The sequence below is a fragment of the Patella vulgata genome, chromosome 8 (assembly GCF_932274485.2).
Source record: "Patella vulgata chromosome 8, xgPatVulg1.2, whole genome shotgun sequence".
In the NCBI taxonomy this organism is placed as follows: domain Eukaryota; kingdom Metazoa; phylum Mollusca; class Gastropoda; family Patellidae; genus Patella; species Patella vulgata.
The window spans coordinates 13,517,392-13,534,219 of record NC_065886.2 but is presented as its reverse complement, the minus strand read 5'-3'; the positions used below and the strand labels follow the sequence as shown (position 1 = coordinate 13,534,219).

General features: G+C 37.8%; 1 protein-coding gene across 1 annotated transcript in view; it reads left to right on the top strand.

The window, feature by feature from the left end:
• Nucleotides 1-9,523: 9,523 nt before the first annotated feature.
• The window catches only part of LOC126829457 (sodium/glucose cotransporter 4), a 55,446-nt gene continuing 48,141 nt past the window's right edge, over nucleotides 9,524-16,828 (top strand). The window contains exon 1 of the mRNA XM_056102967.1: nucleotides 9,524-9,655. Within this exon, the coding sequence (XP_055958942.1) occupies nucleotides 9,572-9,655 (84 nt within the window). The 5' untranslated portion in view covers nucleotides 9,524-9,571. The remainder of the gene's footprint in view (nucleotides 9,656-16,828) is intronic.

The window sequence follows — 16,828 nt, the reverse complement described above, 5'->3', positions numbered from 1 at the left end:
AACCTTAAATATATATTTATGCGCCCCTTCCCCGGGTGTTTTATGGGCCCAGAGCAATGTATCAGTTGCTTCAATCTCCTTGGTCCTGATCTTAATACTTATTATGTTCATTATTATACCTGTAATATGAAATGGAGTTTAAGGCCCTACTGTTCTGCACCGACTGGGCTATTGGAGACGGGTATACACTATACAGTATGCTATGGTGGAAATTTTACTCGGACAGCGACACTACAACTTACTCTTATTTTTAATTCCAAATCCAACTGTCAAAGTGTTCTTTTCAGTACACGCCAATGTGTACAGGGGACATCGTTTTTGTTTCGTCCCACCCAAACGACTATATGATATACCTGTATCAAAAAATGGATGAATTATTCGAAGTTTATGCAGACGTCATAGAACCTTGACCTTCACCAGACAGTTGCACCAACCATCAAAATATTATTATATTATTATCATTAACTAATTATAGTATTAATTATATTAATTATAGATATAATAACAGAGATCTGTTGTATTAATCAATAGATGATATATCATACACAGTTATCCACCAATTAGTTTCTAAAATTAATTAATATTTATGTATCGTATTAAATAGTATAATATACGCATTGATTAACTGCTAGTTTGTTTTCCCCTTCGTAAACAATAACATCAGCTGGTAATGACATTGAACTTTTTCCCAATTAAGTCGACAGTTAATACTTAAGACTAGCTAATACGTCACTCTTCTTCTGAGAGAAAGAGACAGGTAACAAACAACCGTGTTTTGCCGTATCGTAACGCTTGATTAATTGCTGGTTTGTTTTTCTCGTGGTAAAGAATAACATCATCTGCTAATGACATTGAAAGTGTGGACTGGATATTCTATCATATCATGATTCGTACTAGTATTGTACAATTTTTTTTTTATTTTTTTTTTTTTGGGGGGGGGGGGGGACATATTCCTTATTGTTAGCTTTCTGTATCACTACAGGCCCGGAACTGTACAGCGCGGTGGACGCTTGCGGCTAGCCCCCGGATCCATTCACTTAATCTGATATGTGAGTTTGTATGTGATTTGTTGTGTTTTTTCCGTATTTGTTTTGTGTAATTGTTTGTGTGTGGTGCAGTGTATTAGGCTGGCCCCTACGTCACCGGTAGCCGACAACCATGTCGTGACAAAATTACAGACGGGATATCACAACATCTGTTTTACAGGGGTAACACGAAAGCCTTCTAACTCTGTGTAAAATGAATGACCTTTAAAGTTCATATGCATTATACGTATGACGTCACATCACGTGGCGTCGATCAATAGCTTCCATAGTGCGTGCATCGTTTGGCAACATAAACAGGTCCGGGCAGAATGGTGCCCTTTACTCATGTTACGTACCCATTTTATGTACCCATTTACACTAAATAGGGAATATCTTTTATCCAGAAACACCTTTATTTATTTTTATACACCCACATTTTCATGTGGACGTATATTGTCGTCGCCCCTGTCCGTCCGTCCGTCCACAATTGTTTGTGAACAGACTATAGGTCACAATTTTTATCCGATTTCAATGAAACTTGAAATATAGGTTTATCACCCTACCATCTCGGTTCCTTTCGATATTGGCATGTATCGGACTGTAACTTAATGGATTATGGCCCCTGATTGTACGAAAAGTCACGCATTTAGCCTGTGAACACTGTAGAGGTCACAATTTTTATCCGATTTGGTTTAAACTTGAAATGTATGCTTATAACCCAAAGATCTCGGTTCCTTTCGATATTCGCGCATATCGTAACGTAACCTCCTGAATTATGGCCCCTGATTGTACGAAAAATCGCGTTATTAGCTTGTGGACCCTATAGAGGTCATAATTTTTATCCGATTTAAATAACCGTATTATTATATCACCGTTAAACCCTAAGGACGACTGAGTTCGAATTTCGTAAAAATCGACCCAAAACTGACAGACAAAATGGCCGCCGTTCGTTCTCAAATAGCGTAAAAATATGGTACATCAAATTTGTGGACCCTATAGAGTTCACAATTTTTAGCCGATTTCGTTGAAACTTGAAATATAAGTTTATAACGCAATGATCTCGGTTCCTTTCAATATTCGAGCCTATCGGACCGTAACTTCCTTAATTATGGTCCCTGATTGTATAAAAAAATCGCGTTTTTAGCTTGTGGACCCTATAGAGGCCATAATTTTTATCCGATTTAAACAAAACGTATTATTATATCACCGTTCTAAGGACGACTGAGTTCGAATTTCGTGAAACTCGGCCCAAAACTGACAGACAAAATGGCCGCCCTTCGTTCTCAAATAGCCTAAAAATATGGTATATCAAGGTTGTTGACCCTATAGAGGTCACAATTTTAATCCTATTTTGATGAAACTTGAAATGTAAGTTTATAACCCAAAGATCTCGGTTCCTTTCGATATTCGCGAATTTCGGAATGTAACTTCCTGAATTATGGCCCCTGATTGTACGAAAAATCGCGATTTTAGCTTGTGGACCCTATAGAGGTCATAATTTTTTATCCGATTTAGTATATCACCGTTACACCCTAACGTGAAAATCGGACCAAAACTGACTGACAAAATGGCCGTCCATCGTTCTCAAATAGCGTAAAAAATATGGTATATCAAGGTTGTGGACCCTATTGAGGTAACAATTTTTATTCGATTTTGTTGAAACTTGAAATGTAAGTTTATAACCCAAAGATCTCGGTTCATTTTGATATTTGCGCATATCGAATTGTAATTTCCTGAATTATGGCCCTTGATTGTAGGAAAAATCAATTTCTTTTTAGCTTGTTCTCTATCCATCTCTCGAAAATGTGGGCGTATCCTGCCTGGCAGCCACTGGTTCTAATACTTAAAAAAAACCCATGTTATATAATAATTTGCAGAAGGAAAAAAGTTAATATTAATTAACTCGCATCGATGTCATCCCTCTCAGTGATTGTAACGGCCTAGCGAATTTTCAGTGCTGATCAGTTTGGGAATATGCCTTTATGGCTTTATTCAGGGATGCCCGTGGCATTCATCTTTAACGGGAGTCTTGGCTTCTGTTTATCTTCTAAAGCTAATATTTAGTTTGTTCAGAAGAGCAATTATAAACGCCTTTCTGATCGTTTGAATAGTTAAGATGGATTTTTAATAATTATATTGTAAACACGGTTTTTAGATTGACTGAAATGTCGGAACATAAAAAAACTGGATCTGGGTGTTGACCGATAATTTTTTCTAGATTTTCCAGCGTGGTTTCCCGTAGTCCTTCGGTTTTCAAAATAGGGGACGCGTTCTACTGGCGGAACCTTTTTGCGATTCCGCGTGGAACGCGAGCATGACCTATATTCGAAAAATAAAAATCTTCCAAACGGGAAGCGAGATGTCTGACAGAGACAATACCACTGAGAGACGAAGTGAAAGAGTTTGTCTTCCCATTTGAATCACGAACTCGCTGCTTGTTTATCTGACCCTGATAGGGTAGCTAATCTATGCTACCTAACGGACATAACAGTAAATCAATACCCTCAACAGATCTCTTCAAGGTCGTGAGTCAAATATCATGATTTTCCATGACAAGTTGAAAGGATTTCTTGCTACTCAAGACCTGCTGATAGGGAAGGTTCCCGCGACTTGCTGCAAATCTTGAAGCGGCACAAGATATCAGATACAGGCCCGATATCTGAAGCCCTTGGTGGGGTTTGACAAGTATTTTCCCGATCTGGACAGAGCTTTGTTTTAAGTCACCAGAAACCCATCCAAGACCATTGTCAGCATTGCGGACGAAAACAATGGAACTTAAAAGGAACTAGTTCGTTTACGAAAGAATACTGTGTCAAAATTAGTGTTTGAAACGCAAACCGTATCCACGTTTGGGTTTATATCCAAGATAAGTATCCCGTGCTATTTGAGAACGAACGGCGGCCATTTTGTCTGTCAATTTTGGGTCGATTTTCACGAAATTCGAACTCAGCCATCCTTAGGGTGTAACGGTGATATAATAATACGGTTTTTTAAATCGGATAAAAATTATGACCTCTTTAGGGTCCACAAGCTAAAAACGCGATTTTTCGTACAATCAGGGGCCATAATTCAGGAAGTTACGGTCTGATATGCGCGAATATCGAAAGGAATCGAGATCTTTGGGTTATAAACTTATATTTTAATTTTCAACAAAATCGGATAAAAATTGTGACCTCTAGGGTCCACAACCTTGATATACCATATTTTTACGCTATTTGAGAACGAACGGCGGCCATTTTGTCTGTCAATTTTGGGCCGATTTTCACGAAATTCGAACTCTGCCGTCCTTAGGGTGTAACGGTGATATAATAATACGTTATTTTTAAATCGGATAAATATTATGACCTCTATAGGGTCCACAAGCTAAAAACGCGATTTTTCGTACAATCAGGGGCCATAATTCAAGAAGTTACGGTCCGATATGCGCGAATATCGAAAGGAGCTGACATCTGTGGGTTATAAACTTACATTTCAAGTTTCAACACAATCGGATAAAAATTGTGACCTATATAGGGCCCACAAGCTAAAAACGTGATTTTTCTTACAATCAGGGGCCATAATCCATGAAGTTTAGATCCGATACATGCCAATATCGAAAGCAGCCGAGATCTTTTGGGGATAAACCTATATTTCAAGTTTCGTCAAAACCTGTAGAGAGTCCACAAACAATTGTGGACGGACAGGGGCGACTGCATAATACGTCCACATGAAAATGTGGGCGTATAAAAATTGTACAGGAATATAATTTAGAGAAAATAAAAAGTTTTAACATCAAGGCCTCATTAACTCATTTTCAGTGGTAGTAGCGGCCAATTGAATATTTACTGAGGATCAGTTTAGCAAAACCCTATATAAATGTGCACAGTATGCACAACACGTCGCGATGATGTTTCAAAATGTTCCTTTGTATATCGATGTTTCTGTATTATGTGGGGTATCTGAAAGGGCTATAGAATATTTTCAATAAAATAAGATAAGGTCATTTCAAAAAGCTAACAGGGTGACAAAAAGTAGGCCAAGGCATTGATCTGAAATTATAGGCTCTTGTTTGAATACCGCTACATATAACATCGAATGTAAATAGACTTGTCTTCAAGAGGGGTGAACTTCAGTAACAAGTAACGCCGTATATACAGTAAGTTGGGATATTGTTAATTTTAATTCTAATGTTACTAACCAATGTCTTTGAAATGGCATTCTAGTCGGTGATGGTTTCTATTTGAAAAACCATGCCAATCTTCCGTTTGACGTTATTCAGATAGCTACTGGGGTCCGATTTTGATGAAACATAAAACATATCTTTATATCACAAAGATCTCAGTCCCTTTTGTTATTTGCGCATTTCAGACCATAACTTTCTGGATTATTGCCCCTGATTGTACAAAAAATCCTGTTTGTTTTTAGCTTGTTCTCTATCCATCTCTTGCAATGTGGGCGTATCCTGCCTGGCAGCCGCTGGTTCAAAAGGGGTGGGGCGGGGTTCAACCAAACCAAATATGCTATTCCTGTTTTTATAATATAGTAAACGACGGGTTTAAGATGAAAACGTATCACGTATATTGAGTTAGTTGCTCGACCCAAAGGCAGAAGATTTTAATGCCTTTTAACACAAAATTAAGCAGATTTATTCTCCAAAATATAGTCCAGATCGACCCTTTTAATAAGAATCCAGACTTAGGTCGGTCATTTGAATAAAGTTGTTCGCATTGCCCCGCTTTGCATGTCATTATATAAACATAAAATATATACAAGTGTCTATTTCATGTTTCGATGGAATTTAATTGGCCGTTTAGATACTGCTTTTGCAATTTTTATACATACAACTGAGTGCCAATTACATACAATTTCATGGGATATATTAAATATAATATCGTTTATTATATAAAAAAAGGAACAGCATATTTGAAATTAATAATGTTCAAAGGCCTAAAATACAATTATTGAGTTCGCTCCGCTTTGAACTTTGCTGTTTTATGTGGGGTATCTGAAAGGGCTATAGAATATTTTCAATGTAACAAGATTAGGACATTTCAAAGAGCGAACAAGGTTGACAAAAAGTAGGCCGATGCATTAATTTAAAGTTATAGGATATTGTTTGAATACCGCTACATATAACATCGAATGTAAACCGATTTGTCTTCAAGAGGGTTGAACTTCAGTAACAAGTAACGCCACATATACAGTAAGTTGGGGTATTGTCAATTTTAATTCTAATGCTACTAACCAATGTCTTTCAAATGGCATTCTAGTCGGTGATGGTTTCCATTTGACGTTATTCAGATAGCTACTGGGGCCCGGTGAATAAGGCGCTGACTGTCTAACTAGGAGATTCGTAGTTCTTACCCGGTGATTGCTGTGAAATTTACTGTCAGTGGTGCTGGATTGGGTCCTGACAAGGAATCACGTCTAGTTGCCCGGGCGGTACGAAACACCCAAGGTCCCGTAAACATATTGGTGGGAACATAAAACAACCCTTGACAGTTGGAATTCCACAAAGAGTAGCTGTATAGCATAATATGCACATCTTCATTATCACGGCGTATAGCTCTATTATTTGGAACAGTACAATACACAAAGATGGTTATAAAAGCACAAATTAATGTAGTGTGAATCTATATAAAGTGGTTTTATTCAATTTTTAAAAAATAAAAAATAAAATCATTGTAATTTCTAATCAAATCCGTTTGGTGAAATACTTGAACTGTCCAAATTGAACAACAGTCGATCACGACTGCTGAGTCCATTGTTCACGTTTGGTTTTAAATTATTATTTTGTCGTTTTTGTTCATTACAAATGACCGGCATCCGAAACCATAGAATACAGGACTTGCGTACTGTTTATAAAGCGTTCATTGTGTCTTAAATAATGGATATTAGGATCCAATATTTTCACGATAAGAGAACAACAGCAATATTGATTGAAATGGGCAACATTGAATTCCAATTCGTATTTTTAATTTCTAATATCATGAAAAATATTGAGTTAGAGATTTAGCTCCTTTAAACATATATTATGCAAAAGCTAAATCTGCCTATTGCAGGCCTTTCTTTAGGCCTGAAAATTTATAAAAACTATTAATTATACATTTATTAACAAAACAAGACCATAATCGACCCTCGATGGCATCGGATAGTCGAGATTTTAACTAGATTAAAACGGTTCACCATTTAAAAATTTAATTTAAAAATGGGAAAGCGAGGCTAAGTCCCGATTATACCAGTGCCCTGGTTACCACTGTGCAGGTAAACTGTGCACACATCTTAGGCGTTTTTGTGAACCGATTAGATTAGACCGATTAGCTATTATACGCATTTGTGAACCAAGTTGATTATGCTAATCGTTACATTTGTGAGACGATTTAACTCAACTGATTAGGCAAATCGACCTAATCGTCCCAGGAGGTGTTTAGGCGATTAGATTTGACTTTTTCAAAATGGCGGAATGTTCGACGTCGTAAGTAATTTTTAATGCTTATTGTTATTTTTCACCATAAAAAATGTTTTTTTAAAACGCATTTGACGTGTTTAATGTTAACTTTATAGTCCACAAGAATGTTAGATCAACTCTAAGCAATTTTATTCATTTACAGTTTTTTCAATATATTCCTCGATCCTAGGTCTTCTCAGTAAACTTTAAACATGTTTTGTCACTTCAGTTTTCAAAAAAATACTTGAACTTGTTGGACGCAACCATTTTTCCTTTTTTGCGTAGATAACCTTCATTTGTCTTTAACAAGTCATCAATAATTAGCAGAGACAATTTTTTTTCTGATCGGTGTCCGTGATGGCAGCCATCTTACCAAATCGTAATTATCAAATTTCACATTCGTGGACCATAGCTAATCAAATCGAAATCATACCAAATCGTACTAGCAAATCAAAACCTAATCTAATCGACTCACAAAAACGCCACTTGTCAAAATTACAAACAATGATAATTTGGCTGAGAATGAAGTAATTTGAATGAAATTTTCAATATTTTTTTTTGTATCATCTATTTTTGAATTATTATAGCAAGAATGGCCAACTCTTTATTAAACTCTTAACTAATGTATCTTTTTATAAGAACAATTCAATTGCTGTTTTCTTCAACTTTCGAACTTCTAGACTCTTATACATGCGTTACCCTTAAGTAGACATTTTCATCACCAGCATCCGGATCAGACAACAACCTCAACCCTGCTAACATTGAAATCGATATAATTTGGGGCTGGGGTGTTCGGATGATAATTCTAACGACTAAGATGAAGAACACGTCGAGTAGCGCTTTGGGACCAATTTCTTGTCCAAACAATATTTTCTTAGCAATATCCGTCTTCATTAGCCCAGTCGTTGTGGAACAACAGAACGTTAAACATCATGTAATTTTATTTCTTAACAATGTTACCCATCAGGTGGGTGTGGGTGTGTGTGTGCTTGAGGGGGGGGGGGGGCGTGGCGTCTTGTGCATAAACTATTGCTGTTTCATTACTAGATATAGTTGGGAATTTTTCTGTTTTTGATAGCTTCTATTTTAATGTCTAAGATCTGTCATTGAGTCAAGTGGTGTGGTTTCGATCCACCGCTTGTACATGACAAGAAATAGGGTCGCTTTCCAAACTCGTGTGGTTTCTCCGGGTCCTCCGGTTTCCTCGCACTGATAAAAACCCCTACGCGCAAGCGAATTATTGAAATATAATTGAACCATATGTTAGTCCCGAAATGATCTAGATGAATCTAGGCACAACAGAATCGATAACATGTATCGCATATTTATCGTTATAGTAATAGTGAATGGATAGTGTAAAGGAAGGACAAGCGAATTATTGGACCATGTCAGTCTCAGAAATACCCCCTCCCTCTCTCATCTGATAGAGTTTGTGGGTTTTAATGTACTCAATACCCGCTTCTCATACATAATAATAAACACATATAACAGTGTCTGTATGTAATATATGATACCCATTACATACTCATACATAATTATAAACTGATACGACAAGATGAGCTGACTAAGGGTCAGTTTTAATTCAGATTTTGATAAGATAAACACTCATTATATGGAGGCTGGTAGTGAACATGTAAAACATTTGAAATTCGATATAAGGCAAAATTTCCCGCATAGCACACAGTATGGTGTGTGCTCAGTCGGAGCAGAACAGTTGGACGTCAAAGCCATTTCATTTCATTTCGGTATCCAAAGGGATGACGTGGTTCGTCCATCTGTCGGTTCGTAAAGAGTTCCTATATAGTGATGACAAAATTATGTTTAACGCAACAAACACGCGATAATATGGCAAGGTGAGATTGTCGTGTCGTCGCAATAATACTGTCACGATTAAAGGGGGGTGATTTTGCATGGCCCCACTCAGTCTCCATATCATAGTGTGTTTGTTTTATCTACGGTTATTCTCAAACAACTCAAGTGGTTATGAATATTACTGAATAATTTACAACATGTTTTAACTATAGACAGTTATTAAATTGTATTCTAATAACCGATTTTTCAGAAGGAAGGGAGGGTCGGTTGTTTTTGGACATAAACGGTTCCAGGACAACGGATCAAGATGGCGGTCACTCGGATAACGCATTGGGTGGATATTACGGTCATATGTTTATATTTTGCTTTTGTGGCTGCTGTTGGCATCATGGTAAGTGAATATATAATGATTTTTTTATTGCGGTACAGGGCTATGACCTTCAGAAATATGTGATCAGTGATACGGGGTGTTCTAGAAATAATCATGACATGCCTCGTGTAAGACACTTGCCACCATTAATAGGAAACGTAAAAGAACCCTCGAATAGTTGAAATTAGAAAAAATTAGAACCCTCGAATAGTTGAAATTAGAAAAAAAAAACAGTAGGTAGTCCGGGCAAATTCCCCGCCCCCGAACAAACTGCATGGTCGTCTCCATTAGCTTTGTCTGTATAGAAAAGTAGGACGTAAAACCCCATTTAATTCCATTTCATTTCATTGCATTTAATTGGTCGGGTCTGGCTCCTGGAATGCGGTCAATCCCCCCCTCTCTTTCCGATGTGGAGTCAAGTATCTTAACAACACAACCATCGCACCTTCCCTTTAATTAGGGTGGTTTAGAGCAGGCTGTTAGTATTTTTACAGACTTATTGACACAACTTATCGATCAGTTACAGGAATCATGATTAAACTTGACCTTTGATAATGATAAGTGGCATATGAACACGTGTCGTGGAATCTCGACTGTATCAATTGATATATAATCATCATTTTGCACGCAGAGAACTATTTACTTTGATAATAGATATTTGCCCTACATGGCTGACATATTCTAAAATTAGTATACTAATTTGTAATGCGGTTCTAAGCCGACTGAAATCTTTCATATAAATCTTTTCTGCTATTGTCCAATGGTTTTGCATCCGAAATCCCACTCTATGCTGACCTGAATTCCAGTCAAATAACAATAGATGCACAAATGAAGTCGCACATAGCTCAATGGCTACAGACAAATTGTTTTAATCTATAGTCAATTCAGTACAGTTTCACAGTATTCAAATGAAAGAAAACTAAACTAAACTAAATCATTTTTTCACTTTAACCGTCTGAAACAGAGGAGCTAATTATAGTCAGGCGACTTGTTACTTACAGACGTCTGTTATAGCGGGGATCGAAACAAAGATCGCGTTAAACCATTGAGCCACCCATAGCGTGGATTAAGCAGTGAGCAATTTTAAATTTTCCGGAAAATGAAAAACACGAATAGTTACTTTAAAGATACATTATGCGAGCGCTAAATCTGCCTATTGCAGGTCTTTCTTTAAGCCTGAAATGTTATCTAAATTATTAATTAGACATTAATTAACTTATCCAGACCATATTCAGCTCTCGATGTCATCGTTACCCTGCAATGTTTATTGGATTAGGTTCCGATTTGCTATTCGACTTCCATTCATGATTTAATCATAAAATGGATAATCAAGTCTATGTTTTTATCGTACCAACTTTAGTAATGATGACCGAGGCTAGGCCGAAAATTCAATCGCTAAAATCTCAGGATCAATTTGACTGAAATTTTCAGCAAATTCCCTTTACATTATCTAGATTATTTTAACTATTATAGTGCGAACTGTCAGCTCTTTATCTAATCTCCCATAATGTAACTTTAATAAGTGAAACGATATAAATCCAATATTCGTCACGTATAGTCACCTTTCAAAATCTCTATGGTTCGCTAGATAATTAAACATATTTACTGCCTCGTTATCACACCGGGCTGTATTTAATGAGGATATTAAAATTAAACTATATTAAATTATATATTTATAGTTAGATATCTACGGACGTAGACTCGTTAACCACGGTGTCCCGGATCGATCCAGGTGTTGGCTGAAAAAGCTCCTCGGGATTTTCCGGCGTAGTGGAAGAACGGGTGTTTGGCAAGAAATAATGTCTATGCGTTCGGATTTTGCAATCAGAATAGGTCGCAACTCTACTGTTATAGAAATGAAATGAAATGAAGTTGGCTTTAACGTCCTACTGTTTTGCCCCGACTGGGCTAATGAAGACGAGCATACGCCATACAGTGTGTTATGAAGAAATTTTGCCCAGACAGTGGCGCTACATCCTAGTCTTGTATAATATTCCAACTGCCAGCCGATCTTTTACGTACACGCCAATTTGTCATCCCATCTGAACGACTAGACATTTGTCATTGGCAGACCCTCCGTTCAACACCGAGTGACAAGGGGAGAACCACACCGGCAAATCTCCATAGACTTTCTCGGCCAACACCCGGAGCGAACCCGTGACCTTCAGGCTAGCGAGCCAGCGTCTTACTCACTGAGCCACCGGGGCTCACAGCACGTTGAGGACAAGCTAGTTTGAAGTTGTAATAACAGTAGGCCGTAGCGCATCTATCTGGACAAAATGTGCCCAAAGCACTCTGGATGGCGTAGGCTCGTCACCATTATCCAGGTTGATGTAAGAAAAAAAAGTAAGACGTTTAAAACGCGTAAAATTGTGCGTGTATTGTTCTCAACATCGGCCCTGTTTCTCAAAATCTTAACTAAAGATAAAATCCCAATTTTAGCAGATACATGTACTTCAATTTTGATTGGCTAAAGCACTAAAATCAATCTAATATTATCCAATCAAATTACTAAAATTTTGATTTTGTCTTCGTTAAATGTTCGTGAAACAGGCCCCAGGTGTTATTTTAACACTTGTGTTAAAAGTTTTATTATTGATACAGCAGACGAACAAGTTCATTAAGTGGTAGATCAACATATCATGGTGGAATCAATTAGACGGCCATATTTCCATATTTATATAATAGGTTTCTTTGCTGGTGGTCACTGTCGTCCATCCCATTAACAGTTCTAGGTCACTGTCAAGTTCTGTCATATTTAACATGATAACCTAGATCTGTATCGCACATGGTCAACAAGGTCAAGATTATACGGATATGAACCTGAACACAGGAAACAAAATGAAATGTGCTTTATAACGTCGTACTTTTCTGCCTTCGCGAACCAATTTAATGAAGTCGGAAATACGTCATACATAATGCACCTGTGCGCGAGTAAGACCGAGGCTCCCTAACCAGGAGCTTCCGGTGTTGGGCGAGATAGTTCCTCGGTATTTTGCAGCCCTTGTCAGTGGTGCTGGAGCTTTGACCTGACAATAAAAATTGTCGATTCGTTCACACGGAACCGTAGCGGCGGTGTCTGACATTTCCCTCATAACGGACTGTAGGCTAAAGAGCTAAACCTGCCTATTACAGGTCCCGGTTTCACAAAGCATTCTCAAACAGTTAAGTTAAGAATTTACTCAACTTTCAATCACTGTTTATGAGAAATATCTTTGATCCAGAAACAAAAGAAAATTCACATAGTTTTTTTTATTGATGTATTTGATACATTAAAACAATAAAAGTTTTATAAAGGGCTATACTTTAGCTAAAATAAGGCGAATAAGTTTGCGTACATTCTTAACTTAAGTCTATTAAACATACATTATGCAAGAGCTAAATCTGTCTATTTCAGGTCTTTCTTTAGGCCTGAAATGTTATCTAAATTATTAATTAGACATTAATTAACCTATCCAGGCCATAATCAACTCTAGATGGCAGCGCTAGCCTGCGATCTTTAGTGGATTGTAAGCCGATTTACTGCATAACTTTCCTTCTCTATTAAACGATTAAATGGATAATCGAGACTATGCTGTTTATCGTACTGACTTTAGTAATGATGACCGAGGCTTATGGGAATTTCAATTGCTTAGTTCTCGGTTCAGAGTGGTTCAATTTGAATGAAATTTTCAACAAATTGCCTTTACATTATCTAGTTTTTAACTATTACAGTGAGAACTGGCAACTCGTTACCGAATCTACCATAATGTATCTTTAATAAGACAATTATTCAAATGACAAACCCATAATGGTAGGGAGAGAGAGAGAGAGAGAAATGGGGTTTAACGTCCACTGAACACAAACTAGGTCATTTCGGGACTAACACATGGTTTAATTTTATTTCAATAATTCGCTTGCGCGTAGGGGTCTTTAGCAGTGGGGGGAAACCGGAGGACCCGGAGAAAACCCACGAGGTTGGACAGGCGACCCTACTCCTTGCCACGTACAACCGGGGATTCGAAGCCACCCAACCCCCCTATTTAATTGTAGTGATTTAATAATTAAAAAATGAATAATCGAGACGTTGTTTACTATCGTATCAATTGTGGCAACAATGAAAATCACAGTCACAACTTCGCGCAGAATAAAGTAATTTGACTGAAAATATCAATAATATTCTCTTTTCATTATCTTTTCATTAAATTATTATAGCAAGAACGGCCAGTTCTTTATCTGAATCTTACATAATGGATCTCTAAGGAATTGTAATAAAGACATAATCCTGCAGTACAACGATTCATTGCGCAAAAAATCAAATATAACAGATGACTAGAATACAACAAGCCATTGTTTATTGCCTCTTGTGCACGTTTGCAGAATTCATAAAACTCAACAAAATTTCGTAAAGAAGTAAAAATCGATGACCTACAGTTCACACACATCCACAGAAACAAACTAGAGAAACCGTGGGTTTAATAATTGACTGTTTGTCTTCGGGAATAGGGTTAATCTTCGATTTTTTATCGCTCGTAAAGTATGATTGACTTAAAGGTCTGTACACACCAATGAATTTCAGGCTGTCGGCGACAATCTGTCTGGTAGAACAATCGGGATTGCTCGTTGCTGATTTATCTAGATTTCTTCGGCGCTGATGTGCCGCCCACTAAAAATTCCCAACAACGTCAGACGAAGATGTGTATTTCATACGATGACGGGTTTATATAAAGCTGAACATAAGCCCTGACTACACCAAAAGTCGGTATAATCAAACACGCATATAATCCAGAAATAAATCCGGACAAAACGAATACGAGACCAGTTTAATATTGAACATGGCGCAAGAGCATTTTTAATTTAACTTCATATTACAGTGTAAACTTTTTGCATTGAAAACATTGATGGAATATTGATGGAATATGTATCAGTAGTGCACATATTGCCGACGAAACGTTGTGTATCGGGCTATACAATCTGATTACAAAATAGGGGGATCACGTGGCTAAGTGGGGATCACGTGGCTAAGTGGGTAAGACGCTGGCTCGCTAGCCTGGAGTTCGGGTGTTCGATCCCTGCATTGGCCGAGAAAGTTCATCCAGATTTTTCGGCGTGGTTCCTCCTTGTCAGTGATGCAGGACGGGGGGCCTGACAAGGACAGCTGTCTAGTCGTTCGGGTGGGACGAAAAACCGAGGCCCCGTGTACATATTGGAATTCGATATAAGAGTAGGCCGTAGCGCCGCTGCCCGGGTAAAATTTCCCTCATAGCACACTGTATGGCGTATGCCCGTCTTCATTAGCCCAGTTTAGGAGCAGAACAGTAGGACGTTAAACCCCATTTCATTTCTGATTAAAAAACAGATCCTATTTCGTTTTACTTGTCTTCACAACACTAGGATCGGGAAGAGTTGTTATATAACAGACGTTCTAGTTGATGTGAAGAATTAGCCAAAGAAACGGTCTGTGACCGCGAGTTCTTGGCTTGCTCTGCACGGAACTGTGGATAAACCCCTAGAAACGTCAACGCTGATTGATTAATCAATGTCTAGCGTCATAGGATCAAAAGCCGCTCGAATGCCTGGTCAGATCTTCATGTAGTGTAGGCCATCGAATGTATAAAAAACGAAACGAAATATAGATCTGCTATATTACTTACAGCATTACGATGATTATAGAGTGGCGATGGGAATCAACCCTACGTCGAGATAATTATATTTAGCACGATAGATTTGATTAAAGCAATTTGTTCATTTTAACAACCACTCGCAGAATAGTACTTTTATGACATTTATGGTGAGTTGGGAGCGATTTATAATTACATCATCTAGGAATGAATGACATCTCATTTCATAATGTCACAGACATAAAAATTTAATTACTGTTTATGACCGATTATCTTACTATAAGTTGATGTTTGATCGGAATCTATACTAATATTTGTGACTGTCGTTTGTCTGTTCGGGGTTGGCGGCTACACTAGGTCTGCCCCGAATTTGGGGTATAGGGGTAGCTCGGACCGGGGAGTAACATAGGCCAGGTGGCGTTAGTCTACCACTTCCGGTTTCGGGGTTATGACCCCCGAGCGAATGACCCCCGAGCGAAGCCGGGTATTCTTCTAGTCACTGATACATGAAATGAAATGAAATGGGATTTAAAGGACAATATTGGTGTCAGTCATAATTACATAATGTGATAGAACTGGTTAAATACATTCCAAATATAATTTTAACACAGAGATCATTGCTACGGGAGATGTGTAACAAGCACGTGAAGAAACAGGAAGTGACGCCAAACATGACAAACACGAGTTATGCTTCTATATATCTGACTGAAGTAACGAGCGATAACAGACAAACGATCAAATTTCATATCACTAATAATTCAATTGAAGTTGAAGAAAAGTTATTATATGGGACGGTGAGAGGGTATCTCACAATTCAAAAATAGAATTGGCTGTCACTAGATAAGGGACACGAGAAAAATAGAAAAATCCCGTGCATTTCCCCGTTTTTATTCATTCTGTTCTTAATAAAAACATGGTAATGCATTCACTTTTTCTAATTTGTTCGTTATCTTTTATCTAATGACAGCCAATTCTTTTTTTGAATTGTCAGATATCCTCTCACCGTCTCATATAATAACTTTTCATCTTCAACTGAATTATCAGTGAAATGAAATTCGATCGCGTGTCTGTTATCGCTCGTTACTTCAGTCAGTTATATAGTAGGATAACTCGTGTTTGTCATCACTTCCCGTTTCTTCACGTGCTTGTTACACATCTCTCGTAGCAATGATCTTTGTGTTAAAATTATATTTGGGATGTATTTAACCAGTTCTATCACATATTTTATAATGACTGACACCAATATTGTCCTTTAACGTCCTACTGTCCTGTACTGTGAGGAAAAGTTTGCACGGGCAGAGGTACTATATGACCTACTCTTGTATCGAATCCAGCTGCCAAGGGTTCATTTGCCTCGATTTTTCATCCCATTCGAACGACTATACGTTGTCTCTTGCCAGGCTCTTTGTCCTACTACACCACTGACAAGGAGGAACCACGCCAAAAAATCCCGATGTTAGCGAGCCAACGTCTTACTCACTGAATACAGCGGCCCGACTGTTAAAGGAGATAGGCTCTGACTAAATATTATCTATTATATCCCCCTCCTCATTAGCCCAGTTCGGAGCAGAACAGTAGGACATTACCTACTATA